General features: G+C 43.9%; 2 protein-coding genes across 9 annotated transcripts in view; one reads left to right on the top strand and one right to left on the bottom strand.

Annotated features, from left to right (window-relative positions):
- Positions 1-13,887, bottom strand: part of tbk1 (TANK-binding kinase 1) — a 25,514-nt gene extending 11,627 nt beyond the window's left edge. Inside the window, exons 1-8 of the mRNA XM_056239934.1 lie at positions 13,752-13,887; positions 12,128-12,231; positions 11,520-11,660; positions 10,623-10,752; positions 9,590-9,771; positions 9,045-9,205; positions 8,281-8,391; positions 7,458-7,637 (exon numbers count right to left, since the gene is read on the bottom strand). Of these exons, the coding sequence (XP_056095909.1) occupies positions 7,458-7,637; positions 8,281-8,391; positions 9,045-9,205; positions 9,590-9,771; positions 10,623-10,752; positions 11,520-11,660; positions 12,128-12,214 (992 nt within the window). The 5' untranslated portion in view covers positions 12,215-12,231; positions 13,752-13,887. The remainder of the gene's footprint in view (positions 1-7,457; positions 7,638-8,280; positions 8,392-9,044; positions 9,206-9,589; positions 9,772-10,622; positions 10,753-11,519; positions 11,661-12,127; positions 12,232-13,751) is intronic.
- A 1,592-nt stretch (positions 13,888-15,479) lies between these two features.
- Positions 15,480-22,500, top strand: part of eps8a (epidermal growth factor receptor pathway substrate 8a) — a 57,043-nt gene continuing 50,022 nt past the window's right edge. For 5 of the 8 annotated variants that reach the window (XM_056239905.1, XM_056239911.1, XM_056239908.1 and 2 more), the window contains exon 1: positions 15,480-15,629. The gene's annotated coding sequence lies outside the window, so the exon portion shown is untranslated. The remainder of the gene's footprint in view (positions 15,630-22,500) is intronic. The other 3 variants (XM_056239910.1, XM_056239907.1, XM_056239913.1) reach the window with 3 other exon arrangements.

Below are 22,500 nucleotides of genomic sequence, written 5' to 3' on the forward strand. Positions count from 1 at the left end.
GTGTGTGTGTGTGCTCACGTGTTGTAGGTGTGGATGTAGATGTGGTGTAGCGTGTGTGTGTGTGTGTGTGATCACGTGTTGTAGGTGTGGATGTAGATGTGGTGTAGCGTGTGTGTGTGTGTGCTCATGTGTTGTAGGTGTGGATGTAGATGTGGTGTAGCGTGTGTGTGTGTGTGTGTGTGATCACGTGTTGTAGGTGTGGATGTAGATGTGGTGTAGCGTGTATGTGTGTGTGTGCTCACGTGTTGTAGGTGTGGATGTAGATGTGGTGTAGCGTGTGTGTGTGTGTGTGTGTGTGTGTGTGTGCACACGTGTTGTAGGTGTGGATGTAGATGTGGTGTAGCGTGTGTGTGTGTGTGTGTGTGTGCTCACGTGTTGTAGGTGTGGATGTAGATGTGGTGTAGCGTGTGTGTGTGTGTGTGTGTGTGCTCACGTGTTGTAGGTGTGGATGTAGATGTGGTGTAGCGTGTGTGTGTGTGTGTGTGTGCACACGTGTTGTAGGTGTGGATGTAGATGTGGTGTAGCGTGTGTGTGTGTGTGTGTGTGTGTGATCACGTGTTGTAGGTGTGGATGTAGATGTGGTGTAGCGTGTGTGTGTGTGTGTGTGTGCTCACGTGTTGTAGGTGTGGATGTAGATGTGGTGTAGCGTGTGTGTGTGTGTGTGTGTGTGTGTGTGTGCTCACGTGTTGTAGGTGTGGATGTAGATGTGGTGTAGCGTGTGTGTGTGTGTGTGTGTTTGTGCTCACGTGTTGTAGGTGTGGATGTAGATGTGGTGTAGCGTGTGTGTGTGTGTGTGTGTGTGTGTGCTCACGTGTTGTAGGTGTGGATGTAGATGTGGTGTAGCGTGTGTGTGTGTGTGTGTGCTCACGTGTTGTAGGTGTGGATGTAGATGTGGTGTAGCGTGTGTGTGTGTGTGTGTGATCACGTGTTGTAGGTGTGGATGTAGATGTGGTGTAGCGTGTGTGTGTGTGTGTGTGTGTGTGTGTGCTCACGTGTTGTAGGTGTGGATGTAGATGTGGTGTAGCGTGTGTGTGTGTGTGTGTGATCACGTGTTGTAGGTGTGGATGTAGATGTGGTGTAGCGTGTGTGTGTGTGTGTGTGTGTGTGCTCACGTGTTGTAGGTGTGGATGTAGATGTGGTGTAGCGTGTGTGTGTGTGTGTGTGTGTGTGTGTGTGCACACGTGTTGTAGGTGTGGATGTAGATGTGGTGTAGCGTGTGTGTGTGTGTGTGTGATCACGTGTTGTAGGTGTGGATGTAGATGTGGTGTAGCGTGTGTGTGTGTGTGTGTGTGTGTGCTCACGTGTTGTAGGTGTGGATGTAGATGTGGTGTAGCGTGTGTGTGTGTGTGTGTGTGTGTGTGTGTGTGTGTGCTCACGTGTTGTAGGTGTGGATGTAGATGTGGTGTAGCGTGTGTGTGTGTGTGTGTGTGTGCTCACGTGTTGTAGGTGTGGATGTAGATGTGGTGTAGCGTGTGTGTGTGTGTGTGTGTGTGTGTGTGTGTGTGTGTGTGTGTGTGTGTGCTCACGTGTTGTAGGTGTGGATGTAGATGTGGTGTAGCGTGTGTGTGTGTGTGTGTGATCACGTGTTGTAGGTGTGGATGTAGATGTGGTGTAGCGTGTGTGTGTGTGTGTGTGTGTGTGCTCACGTGTTGTAGGTGTGGATGTAGATGTGGTGTAGCGTGTGTGTGTGTGTGTGATCACGTGTTGTAGGTGTGGATGTAGATGTGGTGTAGCGTGTGTGTGTGTGTGTGTGTGTGTGCTCACGTGTTGTAGGTGTGGATGTAGATGTGGTGTAGCGTGTGTGTGTGTGTGTGTGTGTGTGTGTGTGTGTGCACACGTGTTGTAGGTGTGGATGTAGATGTGGTGTAGCGTGTGTGTGTGTGTGTGTGTGATCACGTGTTGTAGGTGTGGATGTAGATGTGGTGTAGCGTGTGTGTGTGTGTGTGTGTGTGTGCTCACGTGTTGTAGGTGTGGATGTAGATGTGGTGTAGCGTGTGTGTGTGTGTGTGTGTGTGTGTGTGTGTGTGTGTGTGTGTGTGCTCACGTGTTGTAGGTGTGGATGTAGATGTGGTGTAGCGTGTGTGTGTGTGTGTGTGCTCACGTGTTGTAGGTGTGGATGTAGATGTGGTGTAGCGTGTGTGTGTGTGTGTGTGTGTGTGTGTGTGCTCACGTGTTGTAGGTGTGGATGTAGATGTGGTGTAGCGTGTGTGTGTGTGTGTGTGTGTGCTCACGTGTTGTAGGTGTGGATGTAGATGTGGTGTAGCGTGTGTGTGTGTGTGTGTGTGTGTGCTCACGTGTTGTAGGTGTGGATGTAGATGTGGTGTAGCGTGTGTGTGTGTGTGTGTGTGTGTGCTCACGTGTTGTAGGTGTGGATGTAGATGTGGTGTAGCGTGTGTGTGTGTGTGTGTGATCACGTGTTGTAGGTGTGGATGTAGATGTGGTGTAGCGTGTGTGTGTGTGTGTGTGTGTGCTCACGTGTTGTAGGTGTGGATGTAGATGTGGTGTAGCGTGTGTGTGTGTGTGTGTGATCACGTGTTGTAGGTGTGGATGTAGATGTGGTGTAGCGTGTGTGTGTGTGTGTGTGTGTGTGCTCACGTGTTGTAGGTGTGGATGTAGATGTGGTGTAGCGTGTGTGTGTGTGTGTGTGTGTGTGTGTGTGTGCACACGTGTTGTAGGTGTGGATGTAGATGTGGTGTAGCGTGTGTGTGTGTGTGTGTGATCACGTGTTGTAGGTGTGGATGTAGATGTGGTGTAGCGTGTGTGTGTGTGTGTGTGTGTGTGCTCACGTGTTGTAGGTGTGGATGTAGATGTGGTGTAGCGTGTGTGTGTGTGTGTGTGTGTGTGTGTGTGTGCTCACGTGTTGTAGGTGTGGATGTAGATGTGGTGTAGCGTGTGTGTGTGTGTGTGTGCTCACGTGTTGTAGGTGTGGATGTAGATGTGGTGTAGCGTGTGTGTGTGTGTGTGTGTGTGTGTGTGTGCTCACGTGTTGTAGGTGTGGATGTAGATGTGGTGTAGCGTGTGTGTGTGTGTGTGTGTGTGCTCACGTGTTGTAGGTGTGGATGTAGATGTGGTGTAGCGTGTGTGTGTGTGTGTGTGTGTGTGCTCACGTGTTGTAGGTGTGGATGTAGATGTGGTGTAGCGTGTGTGTGTGTGTGTGTGTGTGTGCTCACGTGTTGTAGGTGTGGATGTAGATGTGGTGTAGCGTGTGTGTGTGTGTGTGTGATCACGTGTTGTAGGTGTGGATGTAGATGTGGTGTAGCGTGTGTGTGTGTGTGTGTGTGTGTGCTCACGTGTTGTAGGTGTGGATGTAGATGTGGTGTAGCGTGTGTGTGTGTGTGTGTGTGTGTGCTCACGTGTTGTAGGTGTGGATGTAGATGTGGTGTAGCGTGTGTGTGTGTGTGTGTGTGTGCTCACGTGTTGTAGGTGTGGATGTAGATGTGGTGTAGCGTGTGTGTGTGTGTGTGTGTGTGTGTGTGTGTGTGCTCACGTGTTGTAGGTGTGGATGTAGATGTGGTGTAGCGTGTGTGTGTGTGTGTGTGTGCTCACGTGTTGTAGGTGTGGATGTAGATGTGGTGTAGCGTGTGTGTGTGTGTGTGTGTGTGTGTGTGTGTGTGTGTGTGCTCACGTGTTGTAGGTGTGGATGTAGATGTGGTGTAGCGTGTGTGTGTGTGTGTGTGTGTGCTCACGTGTTGTAGGTGTGGATGTAGATGTGGTGTAGCGTGTGTGTGTGTGTGTGTGTGTGTGTGCTCACGTGTTGTAGGTGTGGATGTAGATGTGGTGTAGCGTGTGTGTGTGTGTGTGTGTGTGCTCACGTGTTGTAGGTGTGGATGTAGATGTGGTGTAGCGTGTGTGTGTGTGTGTGTGCTCACGTGTTGTAGGTGTGGATGTAGATGTGGTGTAGCGTGTGTGTGCTCACGTGTTGTAGGTGTGGATGTAGATGTGGTGTAGCGTGTGTGTGTGTGTGTGTGTGTGTGCTCACGTGTTGTAGGTGTGGATGTAGATGTGGTGTAGCGTGTGTGTGTGTGTGTGTGTGTGCTCACGTGTTGTAGGTGTGGATGTAGATGTGGTGTAGCGTGTGTGTGTGTGTGTGTGTGTGTGCTCACGTGTTGTAGGTGTGGATGTAGATGTGGTGTAGCGTGTGTGTGTGTGTGTGTGTGTGTGCTCACGTGTTGTAGGTGTGGATGTAGATGTGGTGTAGCGTGTGTGTGTGTGTGTGTGATCACGTGTTGTAGGTGTGGATGTAGATGTGGTGTAGCGTGTGTGTGTGTGTGTGTGTGTGTGCTCACGTGTTGTAGGTGTGGATGTAGATGTGGTGTAGCGTGTGTGTGTGTGTGTGTGTGTGTGTGTGTGCTCACGTGTTGTAGGTGTGGATGTAGATGTGGTGTAGCGTGTGTGTGTGTGTGTGTGTGTGTGTGTGTGCTCACGTGTTGTAGGTGTGGATGTAGATGTGGTGTAGCGTGTGTGTGTGTGTGTGTGTGTGCTCACGTGTTGTAGGTGTGGATGTAGATGTGGTGTAGCGTGTGTGTGTGTGTGTGTGTGTGTGTGTGTGCTCACGTGTTGTAGGTGTGGATGTAGATGTGGTGTAGCGTGTGTGTGTGTGTGTGTGTGTGTGTGTGTGCTCACGTGTTGTAGGTGTGGATGTAGATGTGGTGTAGCGTGTGTGTGTGTGTGTGTGTGTGTGTGCTCACGTGTTGTAGGTGTGGATGTAGATGTGGTGTAGCGTGTGTGTGTGTGTGTGTGTGTGCTCACGTGTTGTAGGTGTGGATGTAGATGTGGTGTAGCGTGTGTGTGTGTGTGTGTGCTCACGTGTTGTAGGTGTGGATGTAGATGTGGTGTAGCGTGTGTGTGTGCTCACGTGTTGTAGGTGTGGATGTAGATGTGGTGTAGCGTGTGTGTGTGTGTGTGTGTGTGTGTGCTCACGTGTTGTAGGTGTGGATGTAGATGTGGTGTAGCGTGTGTGTGTGTGTGTGTGTGTGTGCTCACGTGTTGTAGGTGTGGATGTAGATGTGGTGTAGCGTGTGTGTGTGTGTGTGTGTGTGTGCTCACGTGTTGTAGGTGTGGATGTAGATGTGGTGTAGCGTGTGTGTGTGTGTGTGTGTGTGTGCTCACGTGTTGTAGGTGTGGATGTAGATGTGGTGTAGCGTGTGTGTGTGTGTGTGTGATCACGTGTTGTAGGTGTGGATGTAGATGTGGTGTAGCGTGTGTGTGTGTGTGTGTGTGTGTGCTCACGTGTTGTAGGTGTGGATGTAGATGTGGTGTAGCGTGTGTGTGTGTGTGTGTGTGTGTGTGTGTGCTCACGTGTTGTAGGTGTGGATGTAGATGTGGTGTAGCGTGTGTGTGTGTGTGTGTGTGTGTGCTCACGTGTTGTAGGTGTGGATGTAGATGTGGTGTAGCGTGTGTGTGTGTGTGTGTGTGTGTGTGCTCACGTGTTGTAGGTGTGGATGTAGATGTGGTGTAGCGTGTGTGTGTGTGTGTGTGTGTGTGTGTGTGTGCTCACGTGTTGTAGGTGTGGATGTAGATGTGGTGTAGCGTGTGTGTGTGTGTGTGTGTGTGCTCACGTGTTGTAGGTGTGGATGTAGATGTGGTGTAGCGTGTGTGTGTGTGTGTGTGTGTGTGTGTGTGTGTGTGTGTGTGTGTGTGTGTGCTCACGTGTTGTAGGTGTGGATGTAGATGTGGTGTAGCGTGTGTGTGTGTGTGTGTGTGTGCTCACGTGTTGTAGGTGTGGATGTAGATGTGGTGTAGCGTGTGTGTGTGTGTGTGTGTGTGCTCACGTGTTGTAGGTGTGGATGTAGATGTGGTGTAGCGTGTGTGTGTGTGTGTGTGCTCACGTGTTGTAGGTGTGGATGTAGATGTGGTGTAGCGTGTGTGTGTGTGTGTGTGTGTGTGCTCACGTGTTGTAGGTGTGGATGTAGATGTGGTGTAGCGTGTGTGTGTGTGTGTGTGCTCACGTGTTGTAGGTGTGGATGTAGATGTGGTGTAGCGTGTGTGTGTGTGTGTGTGTGTGTGTGTGTGCTCACGTGTTGTAGGTGTGGATGTAGATGTGGTGTAGCGTGTGTGTGTGTGTGTGTGTGTGCTCACGTGTTGTAGGTGTGGATGTAGATGTGGTGTAGCGTGTGTGTGTGTGTGTGTGTGTGTGTGTGTGTGTGTGTGTGTGTGCTCACGTGTTGTAGGTGTGGATGTAGATGTGGTGTAGCGTGTGTGTGTGTGTGTGTGTGTGTGTGCTCACGTGTTGTAGGTGTGGATGTAGATGTGGTGTAGCGTGTGTGTGTGTGTGTGTGTGTGCTCACGTGTTGTAGGTGTGGATGTAGATGTGGTGTAGCGTGTGTGTGTGTGTGTGTGCTCACGTGTTGTAGGTGTGGATGTAGATGTGGTGTAGCGTGTGTGTGTGTGTGTGTGTGTGTGCTCACGTGTTGTAGGTGTGGATGTAGATGTGGTGTAGCGTGTGTGTGTGTGTGTGTGTGTGTGTGTGTGCTCACGTGTTGTAGGTGTGGATGTAGATGTGGTGTAGCGTGTGTGTGTGTGTGTGTGTGTGTGTGTGTGTGTGTGTGTGTGTGTGCTCACGTGTTGTAGGTGTGGATGTAGATGTGGTGTAGCGTGTGTGTGTGTGTGTGTGTGTGTGTGTGTGTGTGCTCACGTGTTGTAGGTGTGGATGTAGATGTGGTGTAGCGTGTGTGTGTGTGTGTGTGTGTGCTCACGTGTTGTAGGTGTGGATGTAGATGTGGTGTAGCGTGTGTGTGTGTGTGTGTGTGTGTGTGTGTGTGTGTGTGTGCTCACGTGTTGTAGGTGTGGATGTAGATGTGGTGTAGCGTGTGTGTGTGTGTGTGTGTGTGTGTGCTCACGTGTTGTAGGTGTGGATGTAGATGTGGTGTAGCGTGTGTGTGTGTGTGTGTGTGTGTGTGCTCACGTGTTGTAGGTGTGGATGTAGATGTGGTGTAGCGTGTGTGTGTGTGTGTGTGTGTGCTCACGTGTTGTAGGTGTGGATGTAGATGTGGTGTAGCGTGTGTGTGTGTGTGTGTGCTCACGTGTTGTAGGTGTGGATGTAGATGTGGTGTAGCGTGTGTGTGTGTGTGTGTGTGTGTGCTCACGTGTTGTAGGTGTGGATGTAGATGTGGTGTAGCGTGTGTGTGTGTGTGTGTGTGTGCTCACGTGTTGTAGGTGTGGATGTAGATGTGGTGTAGCGTGTGTGTGTGTGTGTGTGTGCTCACGTGTTGTAGGTGTGGATGTAGATGTGGTGTAGCGTGTGTGTGTGTGTGTGTGTGTGTGTGTGTGCTCACGTGTTGTAGGTGTGGATGTAGATGTGGTGTAGCGTGTGTGTGCTCACGTGTTGTAGGTGTGGATGTAGATGTGGTGTAGCGTGTGTGTGTGTGTGTGTGTGTGTGCTCACGTGTTGTAGGTGTGGATGTAGATGTGGTGTAGCGTGTGTGTGTGTGTGTGTGTGTGTGTGTGTGTGTGCTCACGTGTTGTAGGTGTGGATGTAGATGTGGTGTAGCGTGGCCTGCTGGAGGCTGAACACGTAGACCACGATGCGGTGTAAGATGTCGCTGGTCTCCGCGAAGAACTGGTCGAATCCCCAACACTTCTCCTGATCCGCCTCCAGGATGTTGGCCAGCACTGGCGTGAGGAGACTCTGAAGACCCCTGAAACACACACACACACCGTCACACACATGTCTCCACACCACGAGCCGTCGTCTCTCACACACACACACACACGTGTCTCCACACCACGAGCCGCCGTCACACACACACACACGTCTCCACACCACGAGCCGTCACACACACACACACACGTCTCCACACCACGAGCCGTCGTCTCACACACACACACACCGTCACACACACACACACACACACACGTCTCCACACCACGAGCCGTCGTGTCACACACACACACACACAGACACACACACACACACACCGTCACACACACACACACACACCTGCGTCACACACACACGTCTCCACACCACGAGCCGCCGTCACACACACTCACACACACACACGCACACACACACACACACGTCTCCACACCACGAGCCGCCGTCACACACACTCACACACACACACACACACTTCTCCACACCACGAGCCGCCGTCACACACACTCACACACACACACACACACGCACACACACACACACACACACACACGTCTCCACACCACGAGCCGCCGTCACACACACTCACACACACACACACACACACGCACACACACACACACACTTCTCCACACCACGAGCCGCCGTCACACACACTCACACACACACACACACACACACACTTGGAGAGGCTGCAGGAGATCGGCATCTCGGAGCTCCACTCGATCTTCCCGTTCTCGAACTTCTGATGGCCTGAGATCGCGCCCGACGGCTTCTCCGTGATGATCTTATACCTGCGACACACACACACACACACACACACAGGTGACCAACCCGTCTCTATAATAACACTAATCACACAACAGAAGACTGAGAACACACACTCGCTCTTCACTGAATCACTGTGACTATATTTCTAATGTATATTTTATTGATACTTTGATACTTGATTTTATTATACTTTATTTCAATCGTATCTTTGTTCAGTTTTATCTTTTGTTGCGATTGCTAATTTTGTATGTGTTCTTGTTTAATGAGGTGTGTGTGTGTGTGACGCGGGTTGTGTGTGTGTGTGTGTGACGAGTTAATCTGATGCAATGAGGTGTATGTGACGAGTTACTGTGATGCAGGTGTGTGTGTGTGTGTGTGTGATAAGTTAGTGTGATGTAGGTGTGTGTGTGTGTGTGTGTGTGTGTGATAAGTTACTGTGATGCAGGTGTGTGTGTGTGTGTGTGTGTGTGTGTGATAAGTTACTGTGATGTAGGTGTGTGTGTGTGTGTGTGTGTGTGTGTGTGTGACGAGTTACTGTGATGCAGGTGTGTGTGTGTGTGTGTGTGTGTGTGTGACGAGTTACTGTGATGCAGGTGTGATGTAGGTGTGTGTGTGTGTGTGTGTGATAAGTTAGTGTGATGTAGGTGTGTGTGTGTGTGTGTGTGACGGCACCCACATGACTTCCTTGTTCCTGCGCGGGCCTTCGAAGGGTCTGAACGGCAGGCACCCGGTGGCGGCGTGATAGAACGTGACGCCGATGCTCCACAGATCCACCGTGGCTCCGTACTTCTTCTGGTGATCTTTCCTCAGAACCGCTCGCTCGTACATGTCGGGATGCTGCACACACACACACACATCAGCACATGTTCCTCACACACACACACACACATCAGCACAAAACACACCCGTTACTCATTAAGAGAATAGCGCCGCCCCTGTTAGACCAGCGCCGAGCGTGTGTCCCGTCGTTACTCTAGCAGAGCTGGATTCGGACCCATAAGCGCTGTAGATCATGCGCTGAGATCCTTATAATACGGCCCATGTTATTATTATTATTAGATTTATTCTTCTCTGTTTTGATTATTGTAATCTGTATTATAACCCACTCTTTCATTGTCTTCCTTTTGTATAATTTTTTCTTTGCAAAATGTGAAAAATTTAAGAAATAAATCTCTCTTTTTTTTTTATCGGGTTAGTGTTTTCCCATCATGCTCCGCTCACCAGATACTCCTCGGTGCCGTAGAGCGAGACGAACTGCTCGTCGTCCTCCAGCTCGCGCGCGGCTCCGAAGTCTGTGAGTTTGTACACGGACCGGCCGTCCTCTCCGATCACACGCATGATGTTCCCCGGCTTGATGTCTCGGTGCACGATCCCGTACTCCCGCAGATGGTTCATTCCTGCCACTGTCACATGACGAGGGCGGGGCAGTCGCTCATTATCATTTAAACAGACATGCACCTCATTATCATTTAAAGAGACATGCACCTCATTATCATTTAAAGAGACATGCACCTCATTATCATTTAAAGAGACATGCACTTCATTATCATTTAAAGAGACATGCACCACATTATCATTTAAAGAGACGTGCACCTCATTATCATTTAAAGAGACGTGCACCTCATTATCATTTAAAGAGACGTGCACCTCATTATCATTTAAAGAGACATGCACCTCATTATCATTTAAAGAGACATGCACCTCATTATCATTTAAACAGACATGCACCTCATTATCATTTAAAGAGACATGCACCACATTATCATTTAAAGAGACATGCACCACATTATCATTTAAACAGACGTGCACCTCATTATCATTTAAACAGACGTGCACCTCATTATCATTTAAACAGACGTGCACCTCATTATCATTTAAAGAGACATGCACCACATTATCATTTAAAGAGACATGCACCTCATTATCATTTAAAGAGACATGCACCTCATTATCATTTAAAGAGACGTGCACCTCATTATCATTTAAAGAGACATGCACCTCATTATCATTTAAAGAGACATGCACCGGAACGGGTCGCTGTGAACAGAGCTGTGTTTGAGGAGGTAAAAGTGTGTTGTTTTACACAACCATTGAGAAATTTTAACCAAAATATGTTACAAACTTTACACTAAGACCCTAAAGAATCACAGCAACATGTGGAAAATGGGCATCCGACGCCCTCTCTGAGTCTCACACTTAAAGGAACCCTTCAGGTGCTGTGTGTCGTCTCGTCCCGTGTGTGTGCAGAACTCACCCACGTCCTGCAGAACGATGAGGAACTCGTCCTCCGGGAGCCCGTATGCGTTGGTCGGCTCCTCCAGAACCGTGTACAGGCTCCCGCACGGGCAGTACTCCATCACCAACACCTTGTGACGCGTGTTCGACTGGCAAACAACATCAGCGTTCACAATCACAACAGAACAGTGACGTTTGGTGCTCTTAGAGAACCGGTATTACAGCTTACACACACACGAGGAAGTAAATCAGGGAAGAGTTCAGCAGTGACTGTGTTTAACTTCAGAATTAAAACGTCTCCCTCACATCATCCAAGATGTTCATGTCTTTCTTTCTTTAGTCGAAAAGAAATTAAGAAAACACTCCAGGATTTCTCCATATAGTGTCTTCAATGGGGTCCAACGGGTCGAAGGTCCAGATGTGAGTTTCAGTGCAGCTTCAAAGTCTCGACACGATCCAGCCGAGGAATAAGAGTCTGATCTAGACAAACCAGCGGACATTTATAACACAATACACATTTATATACTTTTAACCACTAATGCTGGTCTTGCTCTAGCTGTGATGCGACACACATTACGCAATCAGGGTGAAAGGCATTAGTGGGTAAAAGTATATAAATGTGTATTTTGTTATAAATGTCCGCTGGTTTGTCTAGATCAGACTCTTATTCCTCGGCTGGATCGTGTTGAGACTTTGAAGCTGCACTGAAACTCACATCTGGACCTTCGACCCGTTGGACCCCATTGAAGACACTATATGGAGAAACCCTGGAGTGTGTTCCTCAAAAACCTTCATTTCTTTTCAACTGAAGAAAGAAAGACATGGACATCTTGGATGACGTGAGGAAGAGTAAATTATCAGGAGATTTTAATTCTAGAGTGGACTGGTCCTTTAAAGAGGTTCGATGTGGCCTCACCTCCTCCTCGACGGCGAACAGCTTCACGATGTTCTTGTGGTTGAGCTTCTTCAGCACCTCGAACTCCCTCATCTGGACGTCCAGCGGCCGCAGAAAGCTTAGGTTATTAAACACTTTGACCGCGTACAGATCGCCCGTTTTCTACAGAGAGTTGCATATAAAGTTCACATTACTCTCAGCGGTCAGAAACATGCGCTGAGGAATCAAACGATTCACTGACTCAAATGAATCAAAATCCCTGTGTGAGAGATTCAGAGTGAGGGTTCAAAAGTTCATCAGATTCCCAGCTAACAGAAACATACAGTTTTATAAATGTTGTAAAGCGTTTCTTCTTGGTTCTGTGAACGTTACGGGAACAGTGACACTGTATCATTCTCACACATTATAGAACGTTACTTTTGAATCTGAACGTTCTGAAACATTTAAAAACCGTTACATTTAAAAACGAACATTCTATTAATGTCACTGGAAGAAGGTTTGTTCTCTGTTCTCTGGGTTCTGGGATCTGATGTGAGGTGATTTAAACACTGATGAAGGAAGCATTTATTCTCCTGAACCGGAGACAGAACTGCAGTAAAGACGATCGGGTGAGGTCGAGGCGCGGATACCTTGTGCCGGCCGCGGTACACGTTGGCCGTGGCGCCCTGACCCAGCAGGTCCGACATCATCCACAGGTAGTTCGCCGTACTCTGCATGATGACTGTAGATTCACCTGAAACACATCAGCATAATCATGAGGAAATCTCTGAGAACACAAACATCATAATGCACCATCACAATAACTAATTTTCCAGGTATTACCCAGATAACGTTCCGTCAAGGCTCTTCTAGTTCGTTCAAAGTTATCCGGTCTTTTATAATGATCTCAGAACATCATGGAACGTTTTATTTAGACGTTTTTTAAATGTTTCTACTTGTTTCAGAACGTTCAGATTCAAAAGTAACGTTCCATAATGTGTGAAGAATGATACAGTGTCACTGTTCCCGTAACGCTCACAGAACCAAGAACACACGCTTTACAACTGGAGGTTCAGAAAACATTCAGTAATAACGTTTTCATAACTTCATGGGAACATCCGCAAAACGTTCTTAGAACATAGTCGATGCTATACAGTCAAAACAACACTTATTCACAGTGACACTCCTTCAACATTATCAGTTTATTCGCTATAGTTTAGAAAATGGTGATAAACATGAGCAGAACTCAGTGGATATTTGACTGGTTTTGTCCGTCCTTCTGTTAGACTCTCACACATGAGTTATGTTGAATATCTGTCAGCTGTTAAATTTAACTACACAATTAGATAATACCAGTTTAGCTCAACCAGTGACCAAGCAATGCTTCATGTTGTTCAGTGTGTGTGTAAAAAGAGCATTAGCAATTACAGAAAACACACAGAAGAAAACATGATCAGCTCAAAGTGGAGGAATCATATTTGGTTCCAAATTTGTGTAACTTTTACTGGTAGTCACTGTATGAAGAATATTTGGGTATAATAATATGTCACAGATGACTTTATTTTGCTCTCCTTACTTACATAATGAACTATAGTGTCCTGCACACACTTGTAAAAAAAAAATATATCAAAAATTATAGGCTATCTGGTGTCTGAATAATTTTTGTTTTGACTGTTTCTTGAATGCAATGGCAGGCCAGCGGTTTCGTTTCGTAAACCTTTAGCTTTCATTTCGCTGAAACGACAATACCGCGCATATTAAGCGTGTAATGATGAGGATATTGCGAAATCCGCTGCGGGATTGTTTTTCACCGTGACGTCACAGATCTGCGGGAATTTCCCGCATCAGCGCGTGATTCTGTCGCCCTTTTAGCGTGAAACTAAACAAAAAATATGTCAAATTAGACGTAAAAGGAGAAGCGAGAGAGAATCGTGAGGTTTATATCATCTGTACGGATCGTTACGACACCAAATCGAGTGAAACTGAAAGTAACGTTACATTAAATATCCTGACAGAATAAAGCGGTTATTTATTATCGTGCTGTGACATTAGATGTGATTAAACCGATCGAGGAATATCCCGCACTGAACACAATCATGCTTTCATTATATTAAATAAAATAATAAAAACACATCACATCCGTCTAAACATTGCGTTGTTCCGTCTAACATTAGGGTAAGACAGTAAACACAGGTATAATAATGATGACATGCGAGCTGTGCGATAATTATATGATGCATTTAATGTCAGTATGTAATGTTTATATGTTCTCACCTCGAGAGCACGACAGTCTCTTCCGTTTTCCGTGTTTTCATCACATGAGAGACACCGGGCTGTGTCGCAATCACACACTGCACACTCGCTCACACACTCCGACTGTAGTGTAGGTGCTGTGAGCATGAGGGATTGTTTTGTACACTACGCATTAATCGATATGTTCATAGTCCACTCCGAACTGGGTTTCTGAAACGTGTATCGCTACACAGCACACAGTTTCACGTACTGTTTTGATTAAAGCGTATTACAGTGTACACTACGTAGTATGCAGGAGTTCCAATGCGCACACAGCCATAGACAACCGTAAATATCATATTAGAGGAGAATGTGAAAACTACTGCATGGATATGGGATATTTTTTTTGTTCTTCAAAACGTTTTCTTTTGTTTTGTTTTAAGATTATAACACCAGACGTCCTTTCACAGACATGTTGTTTCACAGTGGTGGATTTGGATTTTGTTATATTTTGCAGTGTGCAAATGTGATGGTTTATCGGTAGAGGGCGCTGCTCAGAAGGGAAGTGATTATTATATTTTGATCCGTGAACTTTGTTTGCTTTTCTGATAATTAAATTTTGCATTCTTTTTTCAGTTTGTGCAATATATTTTACATGTGTTTTTACATTTTTTAATCAAAATCACAATTTTATTTTTTTGATCCGTGGCCGCAATACATTTGCCGGGATTTAGATCCCCAGTGTTACTTTATTAAAAACATTATTATTGTTCTTGTTCGTATTGTAGAGACACTACATGTATACACTACTGTTAAACAGTGATTGCTATGTTTATGTATTGTTTATATTATATGTTTTATATTTGTTCTAAGGTTTTGAGAACATAATTAAAGACATATATGATATGAAGAACATTTGTTCATAATGTTGCCAGAACTGAGAACGTTTGCTGTAGGATGGGGACTCTGTAGAATGCGTTGTTATGTAAAATATTAAAAGGAAACAGGCCTTATGAAGGTGTATAAAGAGAGGAGTGTTATTTACACACGCACACACACTCTCTCTCTCTCTCTCTCTCTCTCTCTCTCTCTCTCTCTCTCTCTCTCTCTCTCTCTCTCTCTCTCTCTCTCTCTCTCTCTCTCTCTCTCTCTCTCTCTCTCTCTCTTTAAAATACCCAAATTATAAATCAACTTCAGTGTTTGAGAAAGAATATGGTTTCATATTTCCAGCTGGTGTTGGGAATGTTGAGAATATGTGTGTTTGTCCTTTGCTTTATTTGGAATAAAGCATTTTTATTAATAATCATTATTATGGTAATAAATACAGATAGGTAGATAGACTGGTGTGTAGCTATATGTTAAAACACTGTGGTATCAAATCTTCATATTCTAATTTGTCACACTGTTAATTTGTACAATTAATTTAATTTGTACATTTAAATTTAAGTTATGTTATAATATTTTATTATTTTGATGTCTTTATAATTATTCTATGTATTCCAAGCTTTGGCAATATTGCATTATGTACAGTCATGTCAATAAAGCAATTTTGAATTTGAATTTAGATAGATAGATAGATAGATAGATAGATAGATAGATAGATAGATAGATAGATAGATAGATAGATAGATAGATAGATAGATAGATAGATAGATAGATAGATAGATAGATAGAGTCCTATTACTGTAATTTGAATGGCAGGTTCACCTGCGCACTCAGGTGAGATTACGCGTGTGCGCGCGTGGAGGCGCTGGCGGGTCGCGCGCTGCGCGTGTGTCCGTGAGGCGGAGCGCGAGTCAAACTCACACAAGCGGCTGTTCATTTTGTCATTAAACCGAAAAACTCACTGACAGTCACTCGACGAGCCGTGTGTGTTTGTGCTTCTGTCATGCGGTAAAGCGAGGAGAAACACAGAAACAGGTGAGCGTGTTACACACACAAACACACTCACACACTTGTATTTGTAAATTGTAGATTGTGTATACTGGCGGTGTTTGTACATTTATTCCCCTTAAACGCGAATAACAGCTCGTTCGTCCTCATGGCTGTGTTTTTGTGTTTGTTATTGTGTTTATTTTGTTGTGTGCTGATCACGGTCATGTTCCGTTTGCTGGTTTAATGGGCGCGCGCGGTAAATACTGTCTCGGTTGCCATGGCAGAGCCTGTCACGCGCAGGTACCAGCACGCGCCTCAATTCATGCATTAATATTAGTGCTGAGATCAGACTACATTAATACATCACTGCAGTTGTGTTTATATCACCGCTGAGATCAGACTACATTAATACATCACTGCAGTTGTGTTTATATCACCGCTGAGATCAGACTACATTAATACATCACTGCAGTTGTGTTTATATCACTGCTGAGATCAGACTACATTAATACATCACTGCAGTTGTGTTTATATCACCGCTGAGATCAGACTACATTAATACATCACTGCAGTTGTGTTTATATCACTGCTGAGATCAGACTACATTAGTACATCACTGCAGTTGTGTTTATATCACCGCTGAGATCAGACTACATTAATACATCACTGCAGTTGTGTTTATATCACCGCTGAGATCAGACTACATTAATACATCACTGCAGTTGTGTTTATATCACCGCTGAGATCAGACTACATTAATACATCACTGCAGTTGTGTTTATATCACCGCTGAGATCAGACTACATTAATACATCACTGCAGTTGTGTTTATATCACCGCTGAGATCAGACTACATTAATACATCACTGCAGTTGTGTTTATATCACCGCTGAGATCAGACTACATTAATACAGCACTGCAGTTGTGTTTATATCACCGCTGAGATCAGACTACATTAATACATCACTGCAGTTGTGTTTATATCACTGCTGAGATCAGACTATATTAATACATCACTGCAGTTGTGTTTATATCACCGCTGAGATCAGACTACATTATTACATCACTGCAGTTGTGTTTATATCACCGCTGAGATCAGACTACATTAATACATCACTGCAGTTGTGTTTATATCACACGCTGAGATCAGACTACATTATTACATCACTGCAGTTGTGTTTATATCCCCGCTGAGATCAGACTACATTAGTACATCACTGCAGTTGTGTTTATATCACCCGCTGAGATCAGACTACATTAATACATCACTGCAGTTGTGTTTATATCCCTGCTGAGATCAGACTACATTAGTACATCACTGCAGTTGTGTTTATATCACCGCTGAGATCAGACTATATTAATACATCACTGCAGTTGTGTTTATATCACCGCTGAGATCAGACTACATTAATACATCACTGCAGTTGTGTTTATATCACCGCTGAGATCAGACTACATTAATACATCACTGCAGTTGTGTTTATATCACCGCTGAGATCAGACTACATTAGTACATCACTGCAGTTGTGTTTATATCACCGCTGAGATCAGACTACATTAATACATCACTGCAGTTGTGTTTATATCACCGCTGAGATCAGACTACATTAATACATCACTGCAGTTGTGTTTATATCACCGCTGAGATCAGACTACATTAATACATCACTGCAGTTGTGTTTATATCACCGCTGAGATCAGACTACATTAATACATCACTGCAGTTGTGTTTATATCACCGCTGAGATCAGACTACATTAGTACATCACTGCAGTTGTGTTTATATCACCGCTGAGATCAGACTACATTAATACATCACTGCAGTTGTGTTTATATCACTGCTGAGATCAGACTATATTAATACATCACTGCAGTTGTGTTTATATCACCGCTGAGATCAGACTACATTATTACATCACTGCAGTTGTGTTTATATCACCGCTGAGATCAGACTACATTAATACATCACTGCAGTTGTGTTTATATCACACGCTGAGATCAGACTACATTATTACATCACTGCAGTTGTGTTTATATCACCGCTGAGATCAGACTACATTAATACATCACTGCAGTTGTGTTTATATCACCCGCTGAGATCAGACTACATTAATACATCACTGCAGTTGTGTTTATATCACCGCTGAGATCAGACTACATTAATACATCACTGCAGTTGTGTTTATATCACTGCTGAGATCAGACTACATTAATACATCACTGCAGTTGTGTTTATATCACTGCTGAGATCAGACTACATTAATACATCACTGCAGTTGTGTTTATATCACTGCTGAGATCAGACTACATTAATACATCACTGCAGTTGTGTTTATATCACTGCTGAGATCAGACTACATTAGTACATCACTGCAGTTGTGTTTATATCACTGCTGAGATCAGACTACATTAATACATCACTGCAGTTGTGTTTATATCACTGCTGAGATCAGACTACATTAATACATCACTGCAGTTGTGTTTATATCACTGCTGAGATCAGACTACATTAATACATCACTGCAGTTGTGTTTATATCACCGCTGAGATCAGACTACATTATTACATCACTGCAGTTGTGTTTATATCACCGCTGAGATCAGACTACATTAGTACATCACTGCAGTTGTGTTTATATCACCCGCTGAGATCAGACTACATTAATACATCACTGCAGTTGTGTTTATATCACCGCTGAGATCAGACTACATTAGTACATCACTGCAGTTGTTTATATCACCGCTGAGATCAGACTACATTAGTACATCACTGCAGTTGTGTTTATATCACCGCTGAGATCAGACTACATTAATACATCACTGCAGTTGTTTATATCACTGCTGAAATCAGACTACATTAATACATCACTGCAGTTGTGTTTATATCACCGCTGAGATCAGACTACATTAATACATCACTGCAGTTGTGTTTATATCACCGCTGAGATCAGACTACATTAATACATCACTGCAGTTGTGTTTATATCACACGCTGAGATCAGACTACATTATTACATCACTGCAGTTGTGTTTATATCACCGCTGAGATCAGACTACATTAATACATCACTGCAGTTTTGTTTATATCACCCGCTGAGATCAGACTACATTAATACATCACTGCAGTTGTGTTTATATCACCGCTGAGATCAGACTACATTAGTACATCACTGCAGTTGTGTTTATATCACCCGCTGAGATCAGACTACATTAATACATCACTGCAGTTGTGTTTATATCACCGCTGAGATCAGACTACATTAATACATCACTGCAGTTTTGTTTATATCACCCGCTGAGATCAGACTACATTAATACATCACTGCAGTTGTGTTTATATCACCGCTGAGATCAGACTACATTATTACATCACTGCAGTTGTGTTTATATCACCGCTGAGATCAGACTACATTAGTACATCACTGCAGTTGTGTTTATATCACCCGCTGAGATCAGACTACATTAATACATCACTGCAGTTGTGTTTATATCACCGCTGAGATCAGACTACATTAGTACATCACTGCAGTTGTGTTTATATCCCTGCTGAGATCAGACTACATTAATACATCACTGCAGTTGTGTTTATATCACCGCTGAGATCAGACTACATTAATACATCACTGCAGTTGTGTTTATATCACTGCTGAGATCAGACTACATTAGTACATCACTGCAGTTGTGTTTATATCACCGCTGAGATCAGACTACATTAGTACATCACTGCAGTTGTGTTTATATCACCGCTGAGATCAGACTACATTAATACATCACTGCAGTTGTTTATATCACTGCTGAAATCAGACTACATTAATACATCACTGCAGTTGTGTTTATATCACCCGCTGAGATCAGACTACATTAATACATCACTGCAGTTGTGTTTATATCACCGCTGAGATCAGACTACATTAATACATCACTGCAGTTGTGTTTATATCACTGCTGAGATCAGACTACATTAATACATCACTGCAGTTGTGTTTATATCACCCGCTGAGATCAGACTACATTAGTACATCACTGCAGTTGTGTTTATATCACCGCTGAGATCAGACTACATTAGTACATCACTGCAGTTGTGTTTATTTCACCGCTGAGATCAGACTACATTAGTACATCACTGCAGTTGTGTTTATATCACCGCTGAGATCAGACTACATTAATACATCACTGCAGTTTTGTTTATTTCACCGCTGAGATCAGACTACATTAGTACATCACTGCAGTTGTGTTTATATCCCCGCTGAGATCAGACTACATTAATACATCACTGCAGTTGTGTTTATATCACCGCTGAGATCAGACTACATTAATACATCACTGCAGTTGTGTTTATATCACCGCTGAGATCAGACTACATTAATACATCACTGCAGTTTTGTTTATATCACCGCTGAGATCAGACTACATTAGTACATCACTGCAGTTGTGTTTATATCCCCGCTGAGATCAGACTACATTAGTACATCACTGCAGTTGTGTTTATATCCCTGCTGAGATCAGACTACATTAATACATCACTGCAGTTGTGTTTATATCACCGCTGAGATCAGACTACATTAATACATCACTGCAGTTTTGTTTATTTCACCGCTGAGATCAGACTACATTAGTACATCACTGCAGTTGTGTTTATATCCCCGCTGAGATCAGACTACATTAATACATCACTGCAGTTGTGTTTATATCACCGCTGAGATCAGACTACATTAATACATCACTGCAGTTGTGTTTATATCACCGCTGAGATCAGACTACATTATTACATCACTGCAGTTGTGTTTATATCACCGCTGAGATCAGACTACATTAATACATCACTGCAGTTGTGTTTATATCACCGCTGAGATCAGACTACATTAATACATCACTGCAGTTTTGTTTATATCACCGCTGAGATCAGACTACATTAGTACATCACTGCAGTTGTGTTTATATCCCCGCTGAGATCAGACTACATTAGTACATCACTGCAGTTGTGTTTATATCCCTGCTGAGATCAGACTACATTAATACATCACTGCAGTTGTGTTTATATCACCGCTGAGATCAGACTACATTAGTACATCACTGCAGTTGTGTTTATATCCCTGCTGAGATCAGACTACATTAATACATCACTGCAGTTGTGTTTATATCACCGCTGAGATCAGACTACATTAGTACATCACTGCAGTTGTGTTTATATCCCTGCTGAGATCAGACTACATTAATACATCACTGCAGTTGTGTTTATATCACCGCTGAGATCAGACTACATTAGTACATCACTGCAGTTGTGTTTATATCACCGCTGAGATCAGACTACATTAATACATCACTGCAGTTTTGTTTATATCACCGCTGAGATCAGACTACATTAGTACATCACTGCAGTTGTGTTTATATCACCGCTGAGATCAGACTACATTAGTACATCACTGCAGTTGTGTTTATATCCCTGCTGAGATCAGACTACATTAATACATCACTGCAGTTGTGTTTATATCACCGCTGAGATCAGACTACATTAATACATCACTGCAGTTGTGTTTATATCACCGCTGAGATCAGACTACATTAGTACATCACTGCAGTTGTGTTTATATCCCCGCTGAGATCAGACTACATTAATACATCACTGCAGTTGTGTTTATATCACCGCTGAGATCAGACTACATTAATAAATCACTGCAGTTGTGTTTATATCACCGCTGAGATCAGACTACATTAGTACATCACTGCAGTTGTGTTTATATCACCGCTGAGATCAGACTACATTAATACATCACTGCAGTTGTGTTTATATCACCGCTGAGATCAGACTACATTAATACATCACTGCAGTTGTGTTTATATCACCGCTGAGATCAGACTACATTAATACATCACTGCAGTTGTGTTTATATCACCGCTGAGATCAGACTACATTAATACATCACTGCAGTTGTGTTTATATCCCTGCTGAGATCAGACTACATTAATACATCACTGCAGTTGTGTTTATATCACTGCTGAGATCAGACTACATTAATACATCACTGCAGTTGTGTTTATATCCCTGCTGAGATCAGACTACATTAATACATCACTGCAGTTGTGTTTATATCACCGCTGAGATCAGACTACATTAGTACATCACTGCAGTTGTGTTTATAACACTGCTGAGATCAGACTACATTAATACATCACTGCAGTTGTGTTTATATCACTGCTGAGATCAGACTACATTAATACATCACTGCAGTTGTGTTTATATCACTGCTGAGATCAGACTACATTAATACATCACTGCAGTTGTGTTTATATCCCTGCTGAGATCAGACTACATTAATACATCACTGCAGTTGTGTTTATATCACCGCTGAGATCAGACTACATTAATACATCACTGCAGTTGTGTTTATATCACTGCTGAGATCAGATTACATTAATACATCACTGCAGTTGTGTTTATATCACTGCTGAGATCAGACTACATTAATACATCACTGCAGTTGTGTTTATATCACTGCTGAGATCAGACTACATTAATACATCACTGCAGTTGTGTTTATATCACTGCTGAGATCAGATTACATTAATACATCACTGCAGTTGTGTTTATATCACTGCTGAGATCAGACTACATTAATACATCACTGCAGTTGTGTTTATATCACTGCTGAGATCAGACTACATTAATACATCACTGCAGTTGTGTTTATATCACTGCTGAGATCAGACTACATTAGTACATCACTGCAGTTGTGTTTATATCACCGCTGAGATCAGACTACATTAATACATCACTGCAGTTGTGTTTATATTACTGTTGAGATCAGACTACATTAATACATCACTGCAGTTGTGTTTATATCACCGCTGAGATCAGACTACATTAATACATCACTGCATAGATGTATAGAATAATGCTGATTTAGCTCTTTCTGAAC

The sequence above is a fragment of the Rhinichthys klamathensis genome, unplaced genomic scaffold (genome assembly GCF_029890125.1).
Source record: "Rhinichthys klamathensis goyatoka isolate OS25496 unplaced genomic scaffold, OSU_Roscu_1.1 h1tg000574l_1, whole genome shotgun sequence".
Taxonomy (NCBI): domain Eukaryota; kingdom Metazoa; phylum Chordata; class Actinopteri; order Cypriniformes; family Leuciscidae; genus Rhinichthys; species Rhinichthys klamathensis.